This window comes from Rhipicephalus sanguineus, chromosome 1 (assembly GCF_013339695.2).
Source record: "Rhipicephalus sanguineus isolate Rsan-2018 chromosome 1, BIME_Rsan_1.4, whole genome shotgun sequence".
NCBI classification, from domain to species: Eukaryota; Metazoa; Arthropoda; class Arachnida; order Ixodida; family Ixodidae; genus Rhipicephalus; species Rhipicephalus sanguineus.
This window is the reverse complement of record NC_051176.1, coordinates 177,518,316-177,545,048: the sequence shown is the minus strand read 5'-3', so window position 1 is coordinate 177,545,048 and position 26,733 is coordinate 177,518,316. Positions and strand designations below refer to the sequence as shown.

At 44.8% G+C, this 26,733-nt stretch overlaps 1 protein-coding gene across 3 annotated transcripts in view; it reads right to left on the bottom strand.

The window, feature by feature from the left end:
• Positions 1-12,100: 12,100 nt before the first annotated feature.
• The window catches only part of LOC119403013 (uncharacterized), a 41,450-nt gene continuing 26,817 nt past the window's right edge, over positions 12,101-26,733 (bottom strand). For all 3 annotated transcript variants that reach the window (XM_037669999.2, XM_037669993.2, XM_037669995.2), the window contains exons 2-5: positions 21,545-21,642; positions 17,215-17,424; positions 13,693-13,791; positions 12,101-13,182 (exon numbers count right to left, since the gene is read on the bottom strand). In XM_037669999.2, the coding sequence (XP_037525927.1) occupies positions 12,760-13,182; positions 13,693-13,791; positions 17,215-17,424; positions 21,545-21,640 (828 nt within the window). In that variant the 5' untranslated portion in view covers positions 21,641-21,642 and the 3' untranslated portion in view covers positions 12,101-12,759. The remainder of the gene's footprint in view (positions 13,183-13,692; positions 13,792-17,214; positions 17,425-21,544; positions 21,643-26,733) is intronic.

Here is a 26,733-nt window from a genome sequence, read left to right as displayed (position 1 = left end):
ATACTATAAGAAACTGTCGTCAAGTCAATAATTAAAATGTTAATTGGCGAGCTTTTGTTAATTAGTCACAACTGTGTCTTTCAGCTGGGGCAACGTATTTCCGCCTCGAAGAGAGTTCGGGTGCGAAAACGACCGGAGCCTTACTGTCATATGATTTTGATTAAGAATACTTGTATTGTGCAAAACAAGAAAACCACCCTGTATATACTGCTTTTCCTGCAATAAAACGTTGGTTGAAGGTCAGCGCTTCGTCCGTTTCTGTCTTGTCCCTTTGTTCGCGCTGTTACTCGTTTTCTGTGGCTTTTTTTACCCAGTCTGTCTTTGCTGATACCTATGCAGATGGTTGTTCATCCTCCCCACTAAAATAATTTGCTCTCGTGTCCTTTTCAATAAAACTCACTGTTGGGTGAGTTGGTGTTGAATGACTTTTTTGTGTGTGTGCAAAAGAAGCAAGTAAAGGAATAGAAAGAGAAAAAAAGGAGACAGTGTCCAGGGCGAGCGCTAAACAACAACTGACTTCATTTGAGAAAATGTCACAGAAGGTATAGATACCATAGGCGCACGAATGCAGCGGTTCGTCACAAACAAGGCATTGCATCAAAAAAGCTAGACTCACAGTTGAATAGATAGATAGATGTGTCGCTACTACACTGTGTGCCCTTCTTAATGTGATAAGCTTCTCGCAGCTCTCTTCCCTAGGTATCAGCACTTCTACCCAGAACCTTAATCCCGCAAAGCCGTGGTTCACGCGTGTGCAAGCAGCGCAATGGGCAGATCAATGCATATTACCTTTATTTTTTAAAGACAATTCAGGTTCCCAGAGTACGGTGGTTTATACATCTATCAGTCCGACCTATATGTAGGTCTTCCCGCACGATAGTTGAATGGCATACACGACGCCGATTGCGCACTTTACGTATATTGCCTAGCATGTTTCTTTTGGCATCCAACTGCTTTTTTTTTTCTTGGTATACGCGTGCGCGCAGGCTTCCCAAGCATTCCGTGCAGACGGTTAACCAGCCAAGCTGAAACGTGCATGCGGCCCCAGTGTTTATCACTGGGTTAATCCCGACGGTTCACTACGGTATTTCTCAACTACTTGGTTACTTCTGTCCAGAAATCTTAATTTGTCGCCCGTGTGTTCCCCTCTTAATGCCTAGTGGACCATTGGTGAGTATAGTGGTACTTGCGCGATTTCTGTGGCACACACGTTCTTGCCCGCGGACGACTACTTCGTTTTTAGTGGGCCAGGGGTGAGTATAGTGGGGCTCACTCAATTTCTGTGGCACATAAGCCCTAGGAGTTTTCGCGCACATAGGACGGACAAATGTCGGTTTCTTCATCCGTTACAGCTTCGCTGGAAAACCTATCGTCAAGTGCACTAAGAACCTTGTTACCAAAAGCTGGCAGCTTATCACATTAATAATGAGGGCACGGAGTGTATTAGCGATTATATCTATCTATTCAATAATGAGTCTTTTTTTTTTTATACCCGCCACGGTGGTCGAGTGTTTGTGGTACTCGACTGCTGGCCCGAAGGTCGCTAGATCGAATACCGGCCGTGGCAGCCGCATTTTGATGGAGGCGAAATGCTTGAGGCCCGTGTACTTAGATTTATGTGCACGCCAAAGAACCCCAGGTTGTCGAAATTTGCGGAGTCCTCCACTACGGCGTCCCTCATAATCATATCGTAGCTATGTAGCCGCTGCACGCATACGCTTATGGTATCTACGTTCTGCGGTATTTTCTGAAGTAAAATCAGTTGACGTTTAGCGTTCGCCCTCTGTACTGTCTTCTTCTTATCTTTAAGATTCCATTGAATCTTAAAGCTTTTGAGCTGAAAACAAAAATGTCATATGTGATTTGTTTCCTTTTCTTGCGCATCTTATCACTGTGTCGCGCAGTACAAGTTCATTGCGGAGTAGGATACCGTTGCACAGATTTCGGCAAAGCAAGTCTGAGCTTGCGTAGGCATATTTACTGGGAAGGATGGGGGAGGGGTCAAGAGGGCACATGCTCTTCGCTCCTTCCTCTCTTTTACGTCCGAAAGCGGCATTTTCGGGTGCACACTCGAATGCAGTTCACGGTGTGGTCGTGGCGATATATATATATATATATATATATATATATATATATATATATATATATATATAGCAGAAGCAAGGTGTTGACGCACATTCATTCTGACGAAGGCCGGGCCCACGGCCGAAACGTCAAATAAAGCTTCTTTTCACTTGTGCGTCAACACCTTGCTTCTGCTATTACTCCCGGATCCGGCGACACCTTTCCTCGAATATATATATATATATATATATATATATATATATATATATATATATATATATATATATATATATATATATATATATATATATATATATATAAGGGCACCTGCGCTGAGACAGCACAGGTGCCCTTTACTTGAAATAAATATGAGTCGGAAATTTTAATGAATTTCTGATGGATGGCATAATTAGAATCTCCGTTTTACTTGCCGAGACCTTGACATGATTAGGAGGCACGATGTAGTAGCCGGATTAACTTTGACCACCCGATTTTCTTTAGCGTGCACCTAAATCGAAGAACACGGGCGTTTTTGCACTTCGCCACAATCGAAATTTGGCCACCGTGTTTTGGAAAGTCTCTTGTATGCTCTGTAGTATGAAGCATGCAGTGATCGCTACCATGGACCTCCTGCGCTGGAGTTTCGCAAGACGCGTAACGCCTCCTGTCGGTGCTAGAAGGATGAAGCCGAGTAGGGCCTGCAGATTCGCGAAGTCCGCGGCTCCTATACTCAGTTAGCTGTGCAGCTATCGGGTGCGAAGCGCCGATTAAACTTAATTCCTGTGTGTTATACGCATATTTTATGCACTCAACCCTCACAACAAAAAGAGCTGTGAAAATTCTCCACTGATCTAAAATTCGCGTCGTTGAATAGCTGATCCGTTCATTCGTTTTACTCATGCCAAAAAAAAGCCATGGTGCTACTGCGAAACGTCGTCATCGGCACAGCTGAATTGTATCATAAATTGCCGCAAACAAGAGTGGCTCGATCCGAACATTCGATCTTAGAGGGACACTAAAGAGAAACAATGAATTGGCTTAGATTGATAAAGTGTGCTCGGAGAACTCTTCTGTAGTTTATTTCACCACCATCGGTTTATTATTAGAGGAGAAAACCAAGTTCAAAGTTTCATTTTTAAATTTCGCGCCGGACTTTGTAATTCGTGACGTAAAAGATTTCCAAGAGCATTTAACGCATTTTGGCGCCACTGGCTCGACGAAATTTCCACAAACTCGTTATGTAAAGTCACTGGCCCCCTCAGAGGACAATGTACATCGATTTAACCGATTAGGAACTACGTAGGCCCAAGCAGGCGCCGTCAAAAATATGTGACGTCGCGGGCGGGAATTCCAAGGTGGCGTCGCCACCTGTATTTTCTTTTTGCTTGTTTTCTCGCTTATTAAGCGTCTTCTCGCAGCAAGCGTGGTGTTTTTGGTATCGTGGAAGACTACTTTACCAATGCGAGAAAAATCATTTTGCTCTTTAGTGTCCCTTTAACGTTCGCCATACATTGAGAAGAATGCTGTCGCAATTAGCTAAAGCAATTAACAGAGCTCTGTCCATTGCGGAGCGGCGGTGGTGGTAAAATGATGTTAGCAGACACTTTTATATATACACAAAATAAACTCGTATTTTTCGCCGAGTAACACGTACGCAGCAGGAAAACTGGATACAACGAGCTTGCCCAGCAGCCATTTTGTCGCACTTTTTCTTGAACATCGCTCGGCGCCTCGGCGAGATGCACACAGAAAATGGGCCGCAGGATCCACGAACACAGAAGCAGAGAGAATGCAGCTCGGTTTTGTGTTCAACACTGATTATAAATGGCGCGGCATCTACAATAATTCATCTCTTGCAGGTCCGAACGTGTATGCCACCGCACCACGCCATGTGACAACTGAAATTAGTAATGTGCACCCAGTGAGGTTTATAAAAAAACACCTTGTGTGTAACATCGATGCAGGTGTGTAAGTATATGCGTTTTAAAACGTTCAACTTTTAATTGTCAACCGCAAACGTCTGAGTCATACAAATCATTCAGAAAATTACGTTTAGGGTCATATTCATGTTTCGTGCCAGTACTTAAGCAGCTGATTTGGTGAGTTGGCTTACGGCCATTATGAAAGATCGTAATAAACTAAATATCCGACAATTCGCTGATAATTAAGAAGGTCCGGTGCACAAGAAACGGTAGTTGGTTGGTTGGTTAGTTTATGGGGTTTGACATCCCGAAGCGACTCAGGCTCCGGATAATTTAAACCACCTGGGGTTCTTTAACGTGCACTGAAATCGCACAGTACACGGGCCTCTAGCGTTTCGCCTCCATCGAAATGCTGAACCCCTGCCGCGGCTTGCACAAGAAACGAGTGCATGATGCGAGAATGTAACTCTGTGAAGGGCTCCCCTTTTAAGTGAGCTAGCTTTTTATACAGCTATCATTAACCATAAACGCAGTTTGGCATACTGCACAGTAACTCTAGTTTGGCACGCGCTCCCGTGGTTCCCCGAATTTTGCACTCGACTGTACGTCGCAGCGCTTACCTCGGGCAGAAGAAGCTTTCCAACTCTTGAGTTGAATGTTTGCGAAGTTAACCAGCGCGAAAGACGAGACGAAAAACACATGTACAACAGGACCAGTGCTGACCAGTGCAGCAGGACCAGTCTACATGTATCTTTCGTCTCGTCTGTCGTGCTGGTTAACTTCGCAAATGTCGCACCAACTTGCCCAGACCAAAACACTCCTGAGTTGAATGCGTTGAAAGTAGTGACACAACACAACAGAACCGAAAAGGGGGGATCTACACTGGTCCAAGCCCTTTCGCTCGCGGACAGCTCACCGCACTACCAAATCTTGAAATCTCCGTCACGGCTGCCACGGCGGCGCTTGTCATCTCTTTTTTTCGCAGCACCGCCTGGGCAACGCAGGAGGCCCATTCGGTGCGCGGTTGTCAGTTGGTTAGTGTTACTCGATATATCTTTGCCTCTGTTGATGCTCTTACGACTATTATATGATGTTACGAGTCATCGAGGATGGTGAGTTGATGTTGCTGTGCACCGTTGTGTATTGGCGAGTTTCATGACCTGGAGGAGGCGTCGTAGTCGAGCAAATATGGCGGAAGGATCTGGTGACCCCCACCGATGCCCAGCTTCAGAACTATCGCATATCTTATTACTTTTTGTTAATAAATCGCTGAGTTTTGTTGAAGGCGAATGCCTTGTGCTGGCCTAGTATTACTGTCGTTGTTTGCGTAAAAGAATAAAAAAAAACATGACGCAACAGGAGCCATCGGCCTATGCCCGTGAAAGGTCGGTCCAGTGCGTTTCGGTAGCGCCGAGCGGTCGTGTGCTAAAACGTAGGCGATTGCAGAATGCTATGATTTCTACGCCAATCATTGCTTCCATTGATCCTTCGCAATCAGGCCGCGGATGCGGAACGATTAATTATGCATCTGACTTAATGATTACATGACATTTCGTCCGACGCATGTACTTGGTAAACCTTGGCGTAGTTTTCGGTAGGATGCAAGCTAATCTGTACTCATACACGCAGTTCACAAGCAGTATCTCAGTAATGGCGTCCAGTGCGAGTTAAAAGATTTCTAAATTCAAGTTAGCCTGCCAAACGTGAGCGTTTTATCTTTTCTTTTTAAGCTGAATCTTTCCGTCACATGCCCTAATCGCGGAGAAAGTTAAGCGCCCATTACCATGGCTTATTCCACGGAAAGTTGCCAATCGTCTTATTCTGAGAACGACACGAAGTTAGCAGGGACCATGACTGCCCGTGATTCACATATAAAGGCAAAATGATTATATATTTATAATAGCGATTCTATGGTAGCGATGTCGGGCAAATGAGCGAGTGCACAAAGCAAACTAAAGGGTTTTAGCAGCTCATCAGTTTAGAGTTAACGCGTTTTGCCTCTACATCAAAACACGAAGTTGTCATAGGTCCTCGCACTTTGCCGTCCGCCAGATTAATCGGGCATAAAATGCCGCAAGCAAGCGACCACTGTATTTGTTACGGGCATGACCACCTGTATATATTTTCTGGGCCCCTAACTGCCTTTTCTTCGCGTATAGCTGGCGTTTGTGAAATGATGGAATGACACCATGCGACTTTTGTATACATCTTGTGGAGATGCCGAAATGGACGCAACAATGGTCCTGAGAATTCTTTTTGCTGTTCGTCGGTTGACAGCATCAAATGATAGCTTCAGGCGACTTGTGAAGACACCGTAGTTTCGAAATTCTCTCACCAGGATACTGGATACAGCGTGTCACTGCCCGGAGTCTGTTCCGCGGAGATATATCAAATGGTGTTTTGACTTTCGGCGTGCATGTTTCTGGCGGTGTTGATCGAGCGTGGTCGCGCCATTAGAAAAATTTCTAGTACACTCTAGTATTGTTCAAGGCGTACATAAACTGAAGCACAGGGCCGTTTTCGCGTTTCGTCCCCATTGAGATGCGGCCGCCGCGACCGGGATCAAACCCGCGACGCGGAGCTCAGTATCGGCAACGCACCTCAGCCACTGGGATACTGCAGCGGGTATACCGTTCACCTAGCTTCCCTGTAGGCAGCAAATTCAACGCACTTCTCTCCCATCGCTCTCTCACCCTTACTTTCTTTCGTTTTTTTTTTTTTCTGCACGCACAACACTTTCGCAGGAAAAAGTGTCGGGCATACAACTCCGTAAAGTTTGCATTACGTAGTAAAATTCTGGGGTTTTACGTGTCATCGCGATGAGCGATTCTTTAACGTTCATCTAAATCAGGCGCCTCAAACACGCGGCCCGCGGGCCGCATGCGACCCGCAGACTTTTCGACAGCGGCCCGCGGCTTCGCACGGAATAAAGTTTTGTGACTTTGCTAAATAGTACCCGCATTATTGTCTCGCCTATTGCAATCAATAGCGCTTTGTTCGGGTAAGCTACAGGCATGCAGGGGACTGGTCTCAAGCATTTTTTTTTTTCGTGAGGTACCCCGGGGGTCACTATGAGTTGAAACATCACTGTGGAACGGAAACTCTATATTTCAGAATCGGCGTTCAAATTTTAGTCATTGTGGAAATCGGTATCGATATGTTTTTCGAAACACGACGCGAAACCCCCTTCAGAAATGACCCATATATGGGAAATGCATTCTTTCAAATCTCAACGTTGGGTGCCCTAGTTCCCGCCATCTTCACTGTCCTGGCCCTTGTGGGACTAAATTTTGTCACTGTGGCGCGCTAACTGAGGTGAGTTTGAGACCTCTGATCTAAATCTAAGTGCACGAGCGTTTATTTCACTACCATCGAAATACGGTCGAGGGAATCGAAGTTACCTCCTCCTGCTTAGCTGTGCAACACCGTAGCCGACGAAGAAAACGCATTGAAATTCATTTAATATATCGGAAGCCAATACTCACAAATTTGAACAAAATAAATTTGTGCTAGGTATTTTTTGTAGATTTCACTAAGACATTTGACTGCATAGTATACATAGCATATTATACAAGAAATTAGAATTTTGTGGCATAGGGGGTCATGCTTTAGGGTTAATGAAGTCGTACCTATCACATCGAAAACAGTGCGTTCAAATTGGCAGTTTTCACTCAAAAACGCGTGGCATCAAACCAGAGTACCTCAAGGCAGTATACTGGGGGCTGGGGCCCCCTTCTTTTTAACATTTACATCAACGGCATTACGCATATTGATAGTGATTCTAGGTTTATAATTTACTCGTATGATACTACGACACTATTGTCAGCTGACACTCATCGGGAGTTATCTTTGCATGGTAACAATGTTTTGGAAAAGTTAGAACTATGAATCTATCAAAATGCATTGTTGGTTAATGTAACTAAAACTAAACCTATTATTTTAATTGCAAGAATAAGAAATCCGACACTCCAATAAACGTATGCAACCTAAATCACAGTTGGTTGAAATTGTGAGATCTATAAAATCACTTGGAGTTTATTTTACGCAAAGCATGACCATGTCAATAATGTTTTACTTAAGGCCTTTAGAGCTGTTGGCATACTTTCGCGCCATAGATCTCTGCTACCATTAAAAGCAAAGCTTGCAATATATCATGCTTTATTTAATTCACATTTAAATTACTGTACGTTAGTGTGGGCCATGACGACACAAAGTAATCTAACAAAGATTTCTGTGTTGCATAACAAAATCATTCCCTTAATTTATAACCTTCCCCACATACTTACAACTCATCACTTCTTTACTGAACATATCATTATCAACGCTTTCAATTGATACAATTATAGACTGTTACGGCACTATAAGATGGAACAAAAAAGACGTTTGTCTACATTATCAGGGTTAGCCGGTATGCGAACTTATAAGTCACATTACGAACATCGTTATCAGCCACGTTGGGTACTTCCTCGCACAAGAACTAATTATGGACTGCAAAGAATTTCTTATCAGTTACCGTCACAATTAAATAACCTCCATTTTGCGGGCATTGAAACCACAGACATTACACTTGCTCAGCTACGCGAATTTCTCATTAACTCTTCAAACAGCTAATAGTATCTCATTAGCCTTATCCCCATATGTGTATCAACTGATGTGTTGCCGTGTTCTACTTTTTTTTTTTTGCTGTCACTGTTTTCTTTCTGCAATATTTGTACACAGCATATATACACATGGTTATCTATGTCTCTTGCTATTTCAAAAGTGTATATAACCTGTGCTGTCTCCGTTTAAAATTACTCCAATTTATGCATATGCTTGTATTTTGTGTAACTAGGGCCAGTTATTGCTACCATTTTATCATGTGCCCTGTGGCCACCACTACCTCGGCCTGATGTAACTGGGGGGTGAGAACTTAGTCAAGCGGCTAGTCGTCTTTCTTTTTCATCCCCTCCATCAACACTGTATTGGTGGAAATAAAATTATTATTATTATTATTATTATTATTATTATTATTATTATTATTATTATTATTATTATTATTATTATTATTATTATTATTATTATTATTATTATTATTATTTCCTTTCTCTAAATACCTCAAAGACAAAATTCATGTCTATCACTCGCAAAACATCTAGCGTGTCATTTCAATACTTTGTCAATTCTGTGCCGTTATGCAAGGTTTATGAAATCAGTGATCTTGGTGTTGTTGTTGACAGCGCGTTAAACTTTTCTTCTCACGTTAAGCGTGCTGCTATGCGGGGCCTTCGTTCTCTCGGATGTGTTTGTAGAATATCTCGAGAATTCAGGTCTCCCATGGCCCTACACAAATTGTACACGGCAATATGTCTTCCGCAACTTGAGTATGCGTCCGTGATATGGAATGGCATTGCTCAATCCAGCGGTAACACCATTGAACGAGTCCAGAAAAAATTCCTCAGCATATATAACCATCGCTTTGCTAAAAATGACTCTGGATCTCGTTCAAATACTGCTGAGTCATTATCACTGCCATCACTTCACTGCCGACGAAATCGTTCTGATCTCTTATTTCTCTACAAGCTAGTCCACGGTTTCATATCCTGCCCTGTACTTCTCAATTGTGTTAATTTTCGAATTCCGCGTAAGTTAACCAGAGAGAACAGACCGTTTCATGTACCCGCCTGCTTCTTCCAACACTCTACCGTTCACAGAATACAAAGTCTTTATAATATTAATTTTCTTGATCTTGACGTTTTTCATAGTCCACAATCACTGTTTTTATCCGAGCTTTGCACTGTTTTGACATAGTATGGCACAGTGTACAAAGTCTTCCCTTCTCCGTCTTTCCGCATAGTTGTATATGTGCAATCTAATTTTTTATTCCCCTTCAATATTTCTCATATTGTCTTATTTTACTCCTCCCCTTTAGTGTTCATTTCTCTTTGTCTACGTGTTTTTGCTCTTTTTATTTCTGAAGACTGTCTGTATTGTATTGTTTATTTTTATTGATTTTATTTTTGCGTGCGCCTGCACAAAGACCTCACGGTTGTTCCTGGGCACGTTAAATAAATGATTGATTGATTGATTATTATTATTATTATTATTATTATTATTATTATTATTATTATTATTATTATTATTATTATTATTATTATTATTATTATTTGACGTAATTTACTGTGACCTGAGCAAGGCTTTTGACGTGGTCAGCCACACACTGATTATGGTTAAACTTGCGCACTTTGATGTTGACTTGTCAGTTGTGAATCTCCTGCAGAGCTATCTGCTCAATAGATATTGTTATGTAGCCGTAAATGGCCAAACCTCTTCTTTGTATAAAGTGACTAGTGGGGTCCCTCAAGGGTCGGTATTAGGCCCACTCCTATTTTTAATTTACGTTAATGATGTTTCTTTTGCCATTCGTAATTCTTCTTTCCTCTTGTATGCCGATGACATCAAGATTTTTAAGGAAATTCATTCAGTTAACGACTGTCGCTTGCTGCAGTCAGACTTGCGCTCTTTTTCCGAATGGTGCAACGGTAATAACCTTTCTCTGAATACCTCGAAGACAAAATTCATGTCTATCACTCGCAAAACATCTAGCGTGTCATTTCAATACTCTGTCAATTCTGTGCCGTTATGCAAGGTTTATGAAATCAGTGATCTTGGTGTTGTTGTTGACAGCGCGTTAAACTTTTCTTCTCACGTTAAGCGTGCTGCTATACGGGGCCTTCGTTCTCTCGGATGTGTTTGTAGAATATCTCGAGAATTCAGGTCTCCCATGGCCCTACACAAATTGTACACGGCAATATGTCTTCCGCAACTTGAGTATGCGTCCGTGATATGGAATGGCATTGCTCAATCCAGCGGTAACACCATTGAACGAGTCCAGAAAAAATTCCTCAGCATATATAACCATCGCTTTGCTAAAAATGACTCTGGATCTCGTTCAAGTACTGCTGAATTATTATCACTGCCATCACTTCACTGCCGACGAAATCGCTCTGATCTCTTATTTCTTTACAAGCTAGTCCACGGTATCATATCCTGCCCTGTACTTCTCAATCGTGTTAATTTTCGAATTCCGCGTAAGTTAACCAGAGAGAACAGACCGTTTCATGTACCCGCCTGCTTCTTCCAACACTCTACCGTTCACAGAATACAAAGTCTCTATAATGTTAATTTTCTTGATCTTGACGTTTTTCATAGCCCACAATCATTGTTTTTATCCGAGCTTTGCACTGCTCTGACATAGTGTCGCACAATGTACAAAGTTTTCCCTTCTCAGTCTTTCCGCATAGTTGTATATATGCAATGTAATTTTTATTCCCCGTCAATATTTCTCGTGTTGTCTCATTTTACTCCTCCCCTTTTGTGTTCATTTCTCTTTGTCTACGTGTTTTTGCTATTTTTATTTCTGAAAACTGTCTGTATTGTATTGTTTATTTTTATTGTTTTTTTTTGCGTGTGCCAGCACAAAGACCTTACGGTTGTTCCTGGGCACGTTAAATAAATGATTGATTGATTATTATTATTATTATTATTATTATTATTATTATTATTATTATTATTATTATTATATGATATATATTCTGATGGAAAGAGACTTCCAATTTACTCTTACTGTTATGCGTATTTACGCACAAGGGTAAAGAATTGCATTTATCCCAAAATAATAATTAAGCCCAGAAAGCATAGCGGACATTATTTGTTGTTTTAACTGCAGTGTAATAATTATGACATATATAGAAAACAAATTAAAGTGGACGAAAAAGCACCCATTCCGTGGGTGGGATTCAAACCCACAACCTTCCGTCGTAGATCAATTGGTAGAGCATCGATGGCGTAATTCGAAGGTTGTGGGTTCGGATACAGCCGACGCCTCGGCTGCTTTTTCGTCCACTTTAATTGCTTTCAATATATGACATAATTATTAGGCTATAGCGAAAAACAAATACTGTCCCCTGCGCTTTTCTTGGCCTAATTGGCTGGTGAATTCATTTGGTCGTGTCGAGTAGAGAAACGAGCCCCTCAAAGAATCCTCCTTCTTTCCTTCCTGCAGAGTAAGAATTTTGCCACCGATTAAAACATGTATGCCATGAAAAAAAAAAAAAGGAAATACGCCAGTGCGCGTTGCTGCAAACATTTTTTTTTATTATTTCATGACAAATTACGCTGTATTTGTACAAAGACGTATAAATCAAGTACATTCAGCCTGTCATAAAAGAAAATATCATCGTCAATAATTAAAGCATGCATGGTTGCACGCTGAAGGTGCATTGTTTCAATGGTTTGTTACTGTGACCACCATCACTGCATGTCAGTATCACTTTGGAATGTATATCATTAAGTTCGTTCTGCAAACCACACGACAGAATCACATAAAAATATATCGACATCTGTCACACGATGCGCATGTATACGAGGCACTGTGAGTACTGAGTAGCATTCTTTGCAAGAATTTGAAATTGCGTATACGTAATAACTTGGTTGGCGTTGATTCTTTGGCGCGGCGCGCGTTCCTGTGTCCGCTCTGTGTTCGCGTCCGCCTAGGTCGTGAGTCACGAAACACGTTGTCTCGTGAGACCTCAGACCATTTAGCGCGTCAGGCGATCCACAAGAGGCTGCGCGGAACCAGCCGAGACGAAACGCGCGCGCATTGAATGGTACAAAGCGATAACATAGCGTGCGCGCCGTCCCTGTGGCTCACGGGCAATGCATATCACAGCTTATTGTCCAATATGGGACACCCTGTCGGAGGCGGCCGAAACGTGGTCCGTACACGTGTCATTCACGACGGCACTTCGCTGCTGCCGGGCGGCTGTGTCACGTCGTCCAGGTTGACGGTGACGAAGTTCGCGCTGTGCACGCTAGCCGTCTCGGCGCAGTCCGAGGAGCTGCGGGACGAAGTGAGCGACGAGGGGGACGACTTGGAATCGGGCGGTTCCGGCCGGCGGGCGCCGCCGCCTCCTCCGGAGTCGACGGACGAGCGGCGCGGTCGCAGCACCACGGGCCCCAGCTGAGGCGCCGCGCCGTCGGCGTCGTCGACTCCGGCGGGCGGCTCCCACGAAAGCTGCGACCCGCTGTCCTCCTTGGTCCCACTGCCCGCTTTGGTCTTGGCGCTCAGCTTGGGAAGGAGCTGACCCAGCGGCGCCTCGGCCATCAGTAGCGCCAAATGGACGCAGTAGGCGGCCAGTGTGGCTACGCCCAGCACCTGCCGCGCGGAAGAGAGAACAAGCCCTGAAGAATGTAATGCGCGAACGGGGCATACCATCGATGCATCGACCGCATTTCGATATATATATATATATATATATATATATATATATATATATATATATATATATATATATATATATATATATGTGTGTGTGTGTGTGTGTGTGTGTGTGGTGTGTGTGTGTGTGTGTGTGTGTGTGTGTGTGTGTGTGTGTGTGTGTGGTGTGTGTGTGTGTGTGTGTGTGTGTGTGTGGTGTGTGTGTGTGTGTGTGTGTGTGTGTGTGTGTGTGTGTGTGTGTGTGTGTGTGTGTGTGTGTGTGTGTGTGTGGTCGTTACCATATTCAGTAACTATATTAACTTAACATGTGGTAGGTGGTACTGATATTCATTGCACCTTCCCTCTTTCTGTTAATTATCTCGCAACTGAACAGGAAATATAACCGCACTTATCACGACGTGTATCAAGTGGCACAGATGAGTCCAGTCGTACAGTTCGCATACTCACAGCAGCACACTGGTATCCGAGACGGTTCCCGTGAAAAGCAATGATGAAGGCATCCGCGAAGAAGTACAAAACGATTGTTATAATCAGGTACAGGCGTTCCTGCGTGAAGGAGAAGCGCGCAAAAGTGAATGCCTGAAGAATATAAACCGCTCTAATGAAACAATAAGCAATACGTCGCACCTATATATGTATATATGATCCAGTGAGCTCTAACCACAAAAGTATACCGAAACGTGCACGGGTCACGCAGTGCCGATGAATGGAGAAGATACGCGGAGGAAAGAAAAAAAGAATATTTAGGGACACTAAATAGAAAATGATTCGTCTCGTATTAGTAAATTGCCGTTTCATGAGAGCAAAACTACCGCTCTTGCGGGGAAAGGACGCTCGTTGAAGAAAACGCGTAAAATGAACAGGTGGCGAAGCCGGCTGAAGTTTCGCACCACCTCGTCCGGACATCGTATAGATTTAGCGGCGTCTGGTAGGGCGTACATTATTCTTTATCAGTAAAATATATGTATTACATTGTGTTATAAGAGAGCCATAGATTTAACGTGACGAGTTTCTCAAAGTTTGCCGAGGCAGCGTCGCAAGAACACGAAAGAGTGTGAAATCACCGCCGTCACACTGCCACTCACGTGCAACTATACGGTGGTTTCGGCACAAAATTCAGAAACTAAACCTTGACTTTAATTTTTCTGTTCTAATGATGAACCTATCATGGCGGAATTAACGACAATACGGTCGTCAATTAAACACGTCCGGAGGTTATAGCGCCCGCCTGTGCCGCGGCATATCGGCTGCGTGCACTCTTAGCGTGGCCGAGCGCAAAGGCGGCGCGTGTCCAACCTTGAAGGTAATTCTGCTGGGGATGACGATAGGGCTGGTGGCTTCGTGCGCACTTTCTCGCATGCCCATTTGTTGAACGTAGCGTTACTCGCAGAGTCTCGGAGGTGCGCTAGAACGAGAAGCCACGCGAAGCGTTTCCGCACCACTGCCCGTGCTGTTCATCACCAACGTTGTGAGAGCCAGTGTTCGCGGCAATCGAATGAAGTCGATCAGCGTGTGCCTGTGTGCAAGTGACACCATGCTTGTTCGTTTATTTATTAAGCGATGAGTGTTTACTACAACATTTATAAGGCCGACAAATCTACGAACTTCGTGTGGTTGACTATAATACATTGCATGCAATCACCATCAATGAGGCTCGCCTTCCGTGCGAAATTGTCGCTTCTTTCATCCACGGCAATATGTTTGTGCCTTCGTGTGCCGGTCTTACGGTGTTGCCAGTGCGTGCGGCAGCGTTAACAAGTCTGCCATGCAGTTTTGCTTTACCCTGTAGGAGCGACCGCAGGATTCACGCGAACGTTGCCTCCGGAGCTAGAAGCGGTACATGTTATCGGCTCGAAAAGTGACTGAATTTGCTATAATAAATTTAAAAAATGCAGCGATAGACTACTCTGCTTCGAATATTGCTTAGTCCATCATAGGGTATGTGCGCACGTATATACCTGTCGTTGGTGCAGGGCACTGCGAAGCCTCGCGTTTTCCAAGTCACTACATATGTCTCCAGTAATCACCGGACCAGTGTTGCCAACAGTCGGGTAGTTACCCTACTGTAGGGTAGTCTCGGATTTTTCTGGGCAGTGTGGGGTAGTATGGCGGTAATACGATTTCCTTATCAGACGTAGGGTAATGTCAACGCTTCGCTCGGCATCGATCAGCAAAAAATTTAGACGATCCTAAAGAGATCCGAAAGAGACCCGAAACATTCCTAAAGAGATCCGAAAATAAATCTTTCTTTGAATAAAACTGCAATCGTTTCAGTTCACGTCACAAGCATAGAGCAGATACGAAATATAATACATCACAGATCCCTCTGCTAGCACAGTTGTTTTTCCCATAGATGGTTTTTTCCAAGGAGGTTCTTTCCCTCTCCGTCGTCTTCCATTCGTTCATTGCGTGGAGGGACATTTAAATTTTGCCAAGGCGGTCGGTTCCAGTTATTAAGGCGAAAGCCTTTCCTCAGAAAAATGCATTTAGACAGTGTATATACTGTCTAAAAATGGGTTTAGACAGTCTATAGAGCGTCTAAACACATTTTTATAAGGGTTATATTCTCATCAAACACGAAAAGTGACCGTTGGCATCAACGCGAGTGCAAAGCGCGTCCGCTTGAATCATCATAAAATGTATCCTCGCTTATTTCATATTTACCCTTTTGGTATGTTACTCATAGCCAATTTTCTTTTTATCGCTGCTATCCAATAAATCTTTTCCGTCTCTCTTGACTTTCCGCTTAACGCTCTTTGTTACCATATCGCTTACACTGCCAGCCGCACGCTTGCTGATGACTCCTAGCTCTTTTGCTCAACTGTGAGTCAACGGTCTCCTCATACAAATACCGGAACACTTTATCTTCCCATCTTTCAAGTTCCTTACCCTCTCTTCGAAACTAATTCTCAAACCACTGCAGTCGTTACAGGCTTCAGCGCCACCTCACGTCTGCGTGTCGTTCAGTGAAGTATAGTCTGTACCCCATTATTATCAAACGGCGCTGTTTTAGGCGTAGGGTAAAATGTAGGGTAATAAAAAAATTGGGTAGGATAAAAGTAGGGTAATTTTGACCGTGACGTACGATATTTTCCAAAAATTGGTTGGCAACACTGCACCGGACGCAGTTCTGCATTGGCATTATACGTCCCAAACAAACCAGTCAGAAATTTCTATTGGGTCATAGTTACTTAAATATTTCTTCAATAATTATGTGACAACTTTCGTCCACTAGCGCGAATAATGTTTCGCCAAAAGACATCCCTGTCTACTATTCAATGTCCTCAAAGTTAAATAGTATTCGCGAAAACGATTGCTATATGAGATATATAATAGAAAGCTCTAAGACTGAAAAAAAAAGCAGTTCTGAGTTCATACGTGCGAAAACCAGAATTTTAATATGAGGCACGCCGTAGTCGGATATGTTTTGACTAGCTGGAGTTGATTACTGTGCGTCAAACGTGCTGTTGTACGCTATATATGTGACACTCGAAAGACACAGTAACTGGATACCAGAAACAACTGTCACGTGAACAATGCACTAGCCATCCGTAAACGTCACCATCCATGAAGCAGAAAAATGCAAAACGGCGCGGCTTCACTTGAAATCGCAGTTAAACCAGGCATTGTCTCAGTGCGAGTGGTTTATACCGCTCGTCACCGCCGATATGACGAATAGGTAATATTCATTTCCTTGAACCGCTCGAGTGTTTCAGGAGATCACTCCGGTATAGTTATACATAAGTAATAGCACGCATGCGGTGCCTTTTGTTCTTGAAGCGGTGAATATACACGTCGAGAGTAAAATATAGGCTCAAGGGCCTGAAGCTCACCAGTTGGTGCATAAGCATTACGGTTGCATCTTCCATGGCCCAAAATGTCACCGTCAGCGTTACAAATTAGATCATGCATTACTCGAATAACACCAACGAAAAATTAAACTTGTGGCGGAATGTGCCCACGACTCACCGCAAACGGCCGATATCTGACCGGCACCGGCACCCGGTGCGCTGCGCCCAGCATGCGTGCCGCGAAGATGGCGGCCGTTACGAGCACGTTGGCGAAGCTGACGAAGGCGAAGAAGCGGTACGAGTGCACGCAGCCGGGAGGCGCGCAGTTGAAGGCACCTCGGCACTCGGCCACGGACTCGACGCAGATGAAGGCCACCAGGCCCACCACCTGTACAGCAGACGAAGGCAAGGAATTAGGCAAACCTGACCTGAAAGACGAGCTGCAGATTAGAGAGCGTACGTAGACGCAAATCACGTGCACCAAGAGATCAAGGTAAAACTAGGGCAAAAGAACTGTAGGTAGGATTCGCTGACGCTTGTTATATAACACCACCGGTGCTTGTGGTGTGTAGTAAGCAAAAGTATCAACATAAGCGTGAGCACGAGGGGGACAGGGGAGGGGGGTGCGGCCACCCCGCCTAATCATTTAAAGGGGGGCGCCAATTCGGCCCCATACCTTCACTCAGTCGAACCTTTCACGTCATTTTTAATGCGCAGGGTTATGGCTACGCATGTTTTCTTACAATAATGGTGACCAAAGACCCCTGACGTTGTATTCAAATAACTGTTTGCTTCCCACCATAGGCGCCACTTAATGGCAGGCCTTTGTGAAAAGCACGCCATCGCTTCATTTTTCATTTTTGCATCTATTGCGGAGCTCGTTTTCCCTCGGAGTCGACCAACAAAGGTTATGATAGGGGGGGGGGGGGGAGGTGCGGTGAAGCTTAGCCCTCCCTTATGGAGAACCCTGCACGCGCTTATAACTGCGGTTTAACGTCCCGAAACAGCGGAATACGCTGAGGGACGGCGTACGTAGAGGAAGGCTATAGAGATAAATTTCGTTCACCTGGGGTCCTTTAACACGTACCCAAAGCATGATATGCACAAGCGCATTTTGCATTCCGTCCTCATTAATATGCGGCCACCGTGACAAGGAATCGAACCCACGACCTGGTACACAGCAGCAGAACGCCATAGCAACTGCGCCACCGCGGCGTTTGTTGTACACTCTGTATGTTCCTCCGTCGCTTCAGGAAATTTTTATCTGGTTTACGACTTGCCGGGCGCCAACAGCGGAGATATCAGCAAATGGACACATACATAGCATTGTACTCACGCCTCCTTACTTATGGCGCGATCTCGCCAGCGAAATGTGCATTGATTGCTTTTAGCCGAAAGCCAATGAAACCATACGCTATATCTATCGACGGCCAAGTCATACCTTATGTCAGGACGCACAGATTTTTAGGTGTAATCATTGATAGGGACCTCTGCTGTGGTACTCACGTGGCCTACCTAAAGAGGCGCCTGACGGACATTGCCCATCTGTTCAATTATCTTGGAGGGAAAACCTGGGGGACCTCAGTACATGCAATGATGCAACCGTACAAGACGCTTTTTCTCGGCTATTTGCGATACAGCCTGCCTGTGCTGACCAATACCTGCAGAACCAATATTCGCACACTCGAAAGCGTTCAGGCTATGGCTCCTAGAGTTTGTCTGGGACTACCACGATGTTCGTCATCAGCTGAGACCATTGCGATTGCAAACGACTACCCGGCCAAGACGCATATTATAATGGAAGCGCTCAGAGCACACGTGAGGCATCTTGCTCGCGCCCCTACCCATCATTTAGCCTCTCTGCCTGAAGACCGACCTCGTGCCTCATTTTGTCAGACAGTCCTGTCCTACCGTACACGCCTACCAACAGGATATACAGCTCCAGCAAGAGTTCCAACTCCCCCATGGTGTATGACTCATCCACAAGTTCGACTCACGGTTCCAGCTATAAGGTCAAGCTGACCTTATAAGCTATAAGGTCAGCTATAAGGTCAGCTATAAGGCTATAAGCTTTCGTCACCAGCGCTCAAGCAGCTTTCTCTTCTTTTGTTGTACGAGACGTACAGCGAGCATAGCCATCTATATACTGACGCCTCAACTACCGTGGATGGGTCTGCAGGGTCGGTGATCTTTCCTGCAAGAACAACCACCGTGAAGATTAGGCTATCCCACCAGACTACATCGACAGCTGCGGAACTTGCTGCTCTGCGTAGCGCACTTAGAGTAATTTATGACCAACCACCCAAGAAATGGAGCGTGTTCACGGACTCCAGGGCAGCTTTACAGTGCCTGATATACGCCTTACGCCGTGGGCCTCACGAGCAACTCGTGTTGGAAATTAGAGAGCTGCTCCATCACCTCTTCGTGCAAGGACACGACATCACCTTTCAGTGGCTTCCAAGTCACTGCGGCATATTGGACAACGAGCATGCCGACGCTGCTGCTCGAACTGCACACGAAGACGGCGTACAAGAATCCATCCCGTTATCAAGAACGGATGCTGCGATGAAAATTCGAGAGATTGCCAATGAAGAAATAAAAGCCTTGTGGAACACACCAAGTTTACAGCACACACGACTGCATAGACTGGACCCGTGTCGTCGACTTCGGCCTCCCTCCGGACTCTCTCAACTCGAGGCAACGGTGCTTTGTCGACTGTGGCTTGGTGTTGCTTTCACCAAATCTTTTGCCTTCCGAATCGGCATGGCAGAGAGTGCTGCTTGCAGCCAGTGTGACAGCGAAGAAACGATAGACCACGTTCTTTGTCGCTGCCCTCGCTACAGCTCGCACAGACTGTCGCTAGCTGCTGTGTTGGCGCGCCTTGACGACAGACCCCTGTCGGAACAGTCAGTGCTGGAATGCCGACCCGGACTGTCTGCACAGCGAAAATCATTTAAGGCCTTACTGAACTTTTTGCGTGCCAGTGGCCTATTGAATAGGCTTTAGTACTCCCGCTCTACTGCTTGCTTTTGTTTATATCTTTTTTTTATCGCGCGCCTGCTCTTCTCTCCGCTGTCCTTTTCATATTTCTTTCCCTTTCCCCTTCCCCTTAGTGTAGGGTAGCAAACCGGATGCTACAATTCTGGTTAACCTCCCTGCCTTTCTCTCGTTTTATTATCTCTCTCTCTCTCTCTCTCTCTCCTTACTTATGCTCTAGCGCTGTACAAATTCTCTTCTTCCGCCACTGTCGCTGAAAGAACTGCCTCGCTATTGCTTCAGACGAAAAAGGATACTTCGCGTCACAGTGGCTCCGATAATTTTTGCTCGACAAGAAACTCTGATATCAAATTGTTGTGCTAAGTTAACAAAAGTGGATTACGCTCATTTCTGAAAAACCCGTGGTAGTACACGGCGTCACAGCTATCCCGGCGCTTTGTGTCACACACCTATTCGCCGGGGTGTGTGAGACAGCGTGCGAGCGCACTCGCCGCGTGGGACCCTCCGTGACCAGAGCCGTACCGTATTTACTCGAATCTAAGCCGATGTTTTTTTTCGAAAAAACGATGTGCGAAAGTGGGGGGGTCGGCTTAGATTCGAGTACAATGAATAGGTTTTTTTACTTTTCTGGTCTTGCGAATTTCGGGGGTCGGCTTAGAATCGGGGCCGGCCTAGATTCGAGTAAATACGGTATATTCCCTTCGTGACATCATGTTCGCATACGCCAAGCTGTACGAGGTGTTAATTGCCGTAAGTCCAATACAACAAATTGTGTTATAAAATTTACGTTAGTATCTTGGTGGCTGCCACCTGTCCGTCGCTTCAAGCGCATATACATGCAGAAAAAAATGTATACATGCAGTAGCACTCAACGTGAAAGCTGTAGGAAGTGCGGAGCAGTGATTCGCCTGACCTTCAGCAACGCTCGCGTTCACGGGCAAGCGCGCGATAGCGTTCCAAACGTGCAGCTTGCTCGACGTCCATGGCGGGAAAGGAAACCATCATTTGTGATGCAGTGGCGCCCCCTCCTCCCTCCTCACCCCAACATATCTCCTCCTCACCCCCACTTCCCTTTCCCATCCCCTTGCTATGCTATACTATGCTATACTTTACCCTCCCACTCCTCCTTTCCCTCCTCCTCACCCTCACTTCCCTTTCCCATCCCTTTGCTACACTGCACTATACACGCCTATGCTATGTTCTACCCTATGCCACTGGCTACTAGTGTGTACTAGTGGTGCTCGCTTTTTGCTTTCAACAAAATTATAGTGAACGCACAAACCAATGCTTGGGCGACAAGGATTGCAGCACAGAACAGAAGGCACCGAATGAGTGACTGCATTCCCCACGTGTCAGAAAACCGCAACCGTTGAACCACCAATGGCACGTTTTCTTTCTTTCTTTCTTTCTTTCTTTCTTTCTTTCTTTCTTTCTTTCTTTCTTTCTTTCTTTCTTTCTTTCTTTCTTTCTTTCTTTCTTTCTTTCTTTCTTTCTTTCTTTCTTTCACCTACCATTTCGATGATCTGGAAGACGCCATCTCTGGACTTGGCATAGCCGACGTTAGCTTGAATTTTTGTCGCGCCGTCCTCTTCGGATGGCTTTCCCATGTCTGAAATAAACAAAACCCACAAATTCACTTACTGGCGTGGTGCTCAGTGATGGTCTACTAAACACCGCGTTAGGCTATACGTAATGTTCAGGGCGCGACGACACACGGGAAAATGACGCGGTAACAGATGAAAAATTTGGCGAAGCTCGCACAAGTCGCGCAAGGCTTGAAAAAAGCGAAACTGGACGATTCTGAAGTCTAATCTAGTTGCTTACAGGTTGTTGCTAGGCTTCAGCTAGGTTAGTCACGACACGGATGTCCAAACTCCAGAACCGAGCGTTCGCACCTCTCATAGATCAACGGGCACGTCGGCGTTGGCGTAGGCCTTCCATCGCTTCGGGCTGTTCTCGCAGCCGCCGCTGCCATTCCCGTTCCCCAGCATGGCAGCTTCGCACTAGTCGTACCAAGTCTTCCTATCTTTTTAAGCTTTATTCCCATTATTTCTCTCTATTTTTCTCTCTCTCTTTCTTTCTATAGCTTTCTCTCTCTCTCTCTCTTAGTGAACCAGTGGTGAGTTCCTCGCCCTCCTTCTAACGATCACATCTTTCCTCCTCACAATCACTTCCCTTTCCCATCCCCTTGCTAAACTATACTAAACAAGGCTATGCTCTGCTAGCGTGCCTGGATAGCCGAGTGTTTAGGACGCTCGCCTTCGGATCGAGGGTACGTGGGTTCGAATCCCGCCTCGTCAAGAAATGTTTTTCGGCCAGAATGTTTCTTTTTTTATATACCTTTCTTTCCGTCTCTCTGTTTCTTTCTTTCTTTTTTTATTTCTCTTCCTCTCGCGCTCTCTGTACTCGTTCTCAGGGTTATTACAGGCCACGCCGTAGCGGTGAATAGTGGGATCTGCCCAGATTCTGTGGCACATACCCGTTCATGGTGATGATAGTTTTCTGATAGGCCGCACACACAAATTAAGACTAGCTTAAACAGCTTCACTGTTAAAGGAAAAGATCGTTTCATCGTACATGTTGTACATAATCGTATATGCTTCGCCCTTGACATTGGTATCGCCAATAGCAATGGCGATGCAAAGGACTACGCCACCACGGGCCTTTATTATGGTAGGGCATACCTCTATGGAACACCCCCAGATCATGTTTGATCGAGAATACGGCTTCTGGGAAAACCGACTAAGAGGCTGGCAAGGTGGGACTGCGGGACTGACGCCGTTAAGATAAGGTGACTCCTCCCCTATTTATATCTCTTTCTCTCTCTCACACACACACACTCACGCACGCACGCAGTGGTCAAGGTGGTAATATAAACTTGACCTTCTGAGTAAGGGGAAAGGGAGGGAAAGTTCTAAACACGTTTAATGGCGTTCTTCTGGGACCAAGTCGTCTGCGTGATGTTTCGGAGAAATGATTTCTGGGAAAAGTCGCTAGCTCTGTCTCGAGCGTCGACGTTAGCGTTTCTAGACCGTTCTCTGAGAATGTTGCAAGATGATTTAAAGAGAGGTATCGCGTATTCCGCTTGGCTTGGCACACATTCGGACGGCATGGTGTCTTGTAGCTGGAGATGAAGTCCAGCTGGAGACGTTACAGGCGAAGAAAGTGCTGACGCTGAACGCTAAGTTGTTTGCGCAGAACCACAGCGCGCACCGTCACATAATAAGAAATATCGCCCACCCCACTTCCATAGCTTCATATATATATATATATATATATATATATATAATATATATTGTAGAATGGATAGGGCGCAAACAGGGGCGCCAGTAGGCGACACTAGGCGACATGCTGTCCATGTACGTCTCCGCTGACCACACCAACTGGGACCGCATACTACCCTTTGTTACGTACGCTTACAATAGCGCTACTCAGTCTACGACAGGATTTTCTCCTTTCTTTCTTCTTTACGGCCGCGAACCTTCCTCATTATGGACACATTCTTCTGTACCGCCCGGACGCTTCAGAGTCCACAACTCTATCTGAAGTCGCCACCTACGCCGAGGAATGCAGGCAGCTCGCACGTTCCTTAACCGCACAAGACCAAGCACGCCAAAAGGACCTCCATGACGCAAACCTGCCTCCCCAGTCATATTCGCCTGGAACATTGGTGTGGCTTCGCGTTCCCTCCTCTGCTCCTGGCCTTTCCACAAAGCTACTGCAGAAGTATGAAGGCCCCTACCGCGTCCTAAGTCAAGCCTCTCCCGTCAACTATGTTGTCGAGCCCGTTCAACCATCCGCAGACCGGCGCCGCCGTGGCCGTGAGATTGTTCACGTCGACCGACTGAAGCCGCATACGACCCCACCAGTCGTCCCTGTTCCTTAAGTCGCCAGGATGGCTCCTTTCTGCGGGGGAGTGATTTGTAGAATGGATAGGGCGCAAACAGGGGCGCCAGTGAGAGACGAAGACGAGGACGGTTGTTGGTGCTCGTGCTTGCTCCGTTTCGGACTGCTGGTCGCTGAACCTGTGCTATTTATTTATTAAACGCCTCACGGACCTCAACGCTAAACACGTACCATCAAGATATATATATATATATATATATATATATTATATATATATATATAATATATATATTATATATATATATATATATATATATATAAAGGAAAGAAGATGACTCTTAAGGGCTCGTTTTCTTTGTTAGACACAATAATAATGAGAACTAACAGACAATAACGCCAAGGAAAGTATAGGGGGTGTTATCTGTAGTATTTAGAATATAAATGTTAAGAAAGTAAAGTGGACGAAAGATAACTTGCCGCCGGCAGGGACCGAACCTGCGACTTCGAATAACGTGTCCGATGCTCTACCACTGAGCTACGGCCGGCGGTCATCCTCCCGTCCACTTATGGGGTATATATGTGCATTTAAACAACCTTGGAGTACAACCTTGGAGTATATATATATATATATATATATATATATATATATATATATATATATATTATATATATATATATATATATATATATTATATATATATACTCCAAGGTTGTACTCCAAGGTTGTTTAAATGCACATATATACCCCATAAAGTGTGCCAGATAGAACAATAATGTGTAGGGGAAAGGTGGATTTATGGTGCTGGAATGTGAAATATAACCCTGATCTGGTAAATGTGCAAAAGATGAGACCGTTGTCTGCACTGCTTTTAACCATTTTTTCCAGTCGCTATTCACAAAGGACAATGGTTGCATTCCCAATTTTTCTGTATCACTTCCTGCTATTTCTAATGTTGTTGTCTCTGAGAGTGGTGTGTGTAATTTGCTCTTAAACGTTGATATTAAGAAGTCGCCGGGACCCGATGGTATACCAAACGCGTTTTTGAAGCGTTATGCGGAATGGTGTGCTAAGTCTTTGTATGTTGTATTCACCACATCTTTGAGTGACGGTTCCTTACCGGATCTGGAGGACGGTCGAAATCAAACCTTTGCATAAATCAGGAAAAAAAAGCACACCTTCAGAATTACCGACCTGTATCATTACCATCTACGTCATGTAAAATTTTAGAACATATAATTCATAAACATATAGCAGGTTTCTTAGAAGAGCACAAGGTGCTCGCAGATCATGGCTTCAGGCGTGGATTTTCTACGTGTGCTCATGTTAGTTGAAACCGTGCACGATTTCGCACAGTCGATTAATGAAGGAAAAAACACAGACGCTATATTTATGGATTTCCGCAAAGCATTCTACAAGCTGTCGCATAACATATTAATTCATAAATTAAGGTATTACATAAAAAATGACCAGATACTTGCGTGGATTACGGCCTACTTTTCTAACAGACGCCGATTCGTCACCTTAACCAATGCTTCTTCTAAAAGTGCTGAGGTTGTTTATGGCGTCCCCCAGGGGTCTGTTTTGTGAACACTTTTATTTTTATTATTTATTAACGACATTGTGGCAGAACTTTCAGTATGTGCGAAACTTTATGCAGATGACTGCATTTTATATGAAAAGATATCTTCAATTGATGATCAGGTGCGTTTCAATAATGACCTGGCAAATGTCACTGCATGGTGCGACAAACGGAAAAAGTGAATTAACTTTGAAAAAACTGTGTATATGCGAATTACAAACAAAAAAAGACCTCTTCACTATGCATATGGTGTTGATAATGTATCACTATTATAGGTAACAGAGTACAAATATTCAGGCCTGTGGATAACTAATAATCTTTCTTGGACGAAGCACATAATATACTGTTGCTCCAAATTGTTTGCGCAAACTGTTTTTCTTAAGACGCTCATTGAAGTCATTCACCTCTAGTGTTCGTTTATTAACATACATTCCTGCATTCGACCATTGTTGGAATATGCAGTAATTATTTGGGAACCGACGTGGGATCGCCCGCTGCGCCCCCCCCCCCCCCCCCCCCCGCTGACGCGCGCCTTGCAGGACCCCAATAAGTTTTTCAACCAACCACCATTCACTTTAACCAACATTAAAAACTAGAACGTATACGGCTAAGGCAGTTAGGTTGATTTTCAATTCTACGGGCCGTACATCTATGTGAGTGAGCCAGTTAGGACCAGTGGATTACCGACTGTGCGCACCATGCCTGCCGATTGAAGTTTCTTGTTTGAGCTCGTAAACGGCCCATTATAACGTTAACACTTCCAATTTTTTACTTACTCATCAGGTTATCAAACAGACAAAGGCATGCTCTAACCATAGCTCCCTTTAACACAAGGAATAACTGTTTGAAATCTTTTGTTTCCTAGGGCAATAACAGAGTGGAATAACTGAATACCCAAATTGTTACCCAAAAAGTCCTTAAGCTAAGGCAAATATTGAGTCGACGTTGATTATGCAATAGCGTGCAGAGACCTCGTAGTGATCTTTTTTGTGCCAAGGAGATGCTTATTTTGAAAGAAAATCAGGTTTCAGTGGTCCACACGGCGGTTAGCGCCCTCAAATCACCGCCTGAACGGGCCTTCTGACGTAGCAGGTGCCGTGCCCAACGTTGCCCGCCTTTACTGCCCGGCCGCCAAAACTGCGGTTTCTTGCGCAATCAGCGGCCATCAACATTGCCAAGACGCAGCCACGGGCCACTCCGAAACTGTATAGTTCACTGTAACGGAGCTTAGCTTGGCCAGCAGCAGCAGAAGTAGAGTATCGACAGGGCCAAGC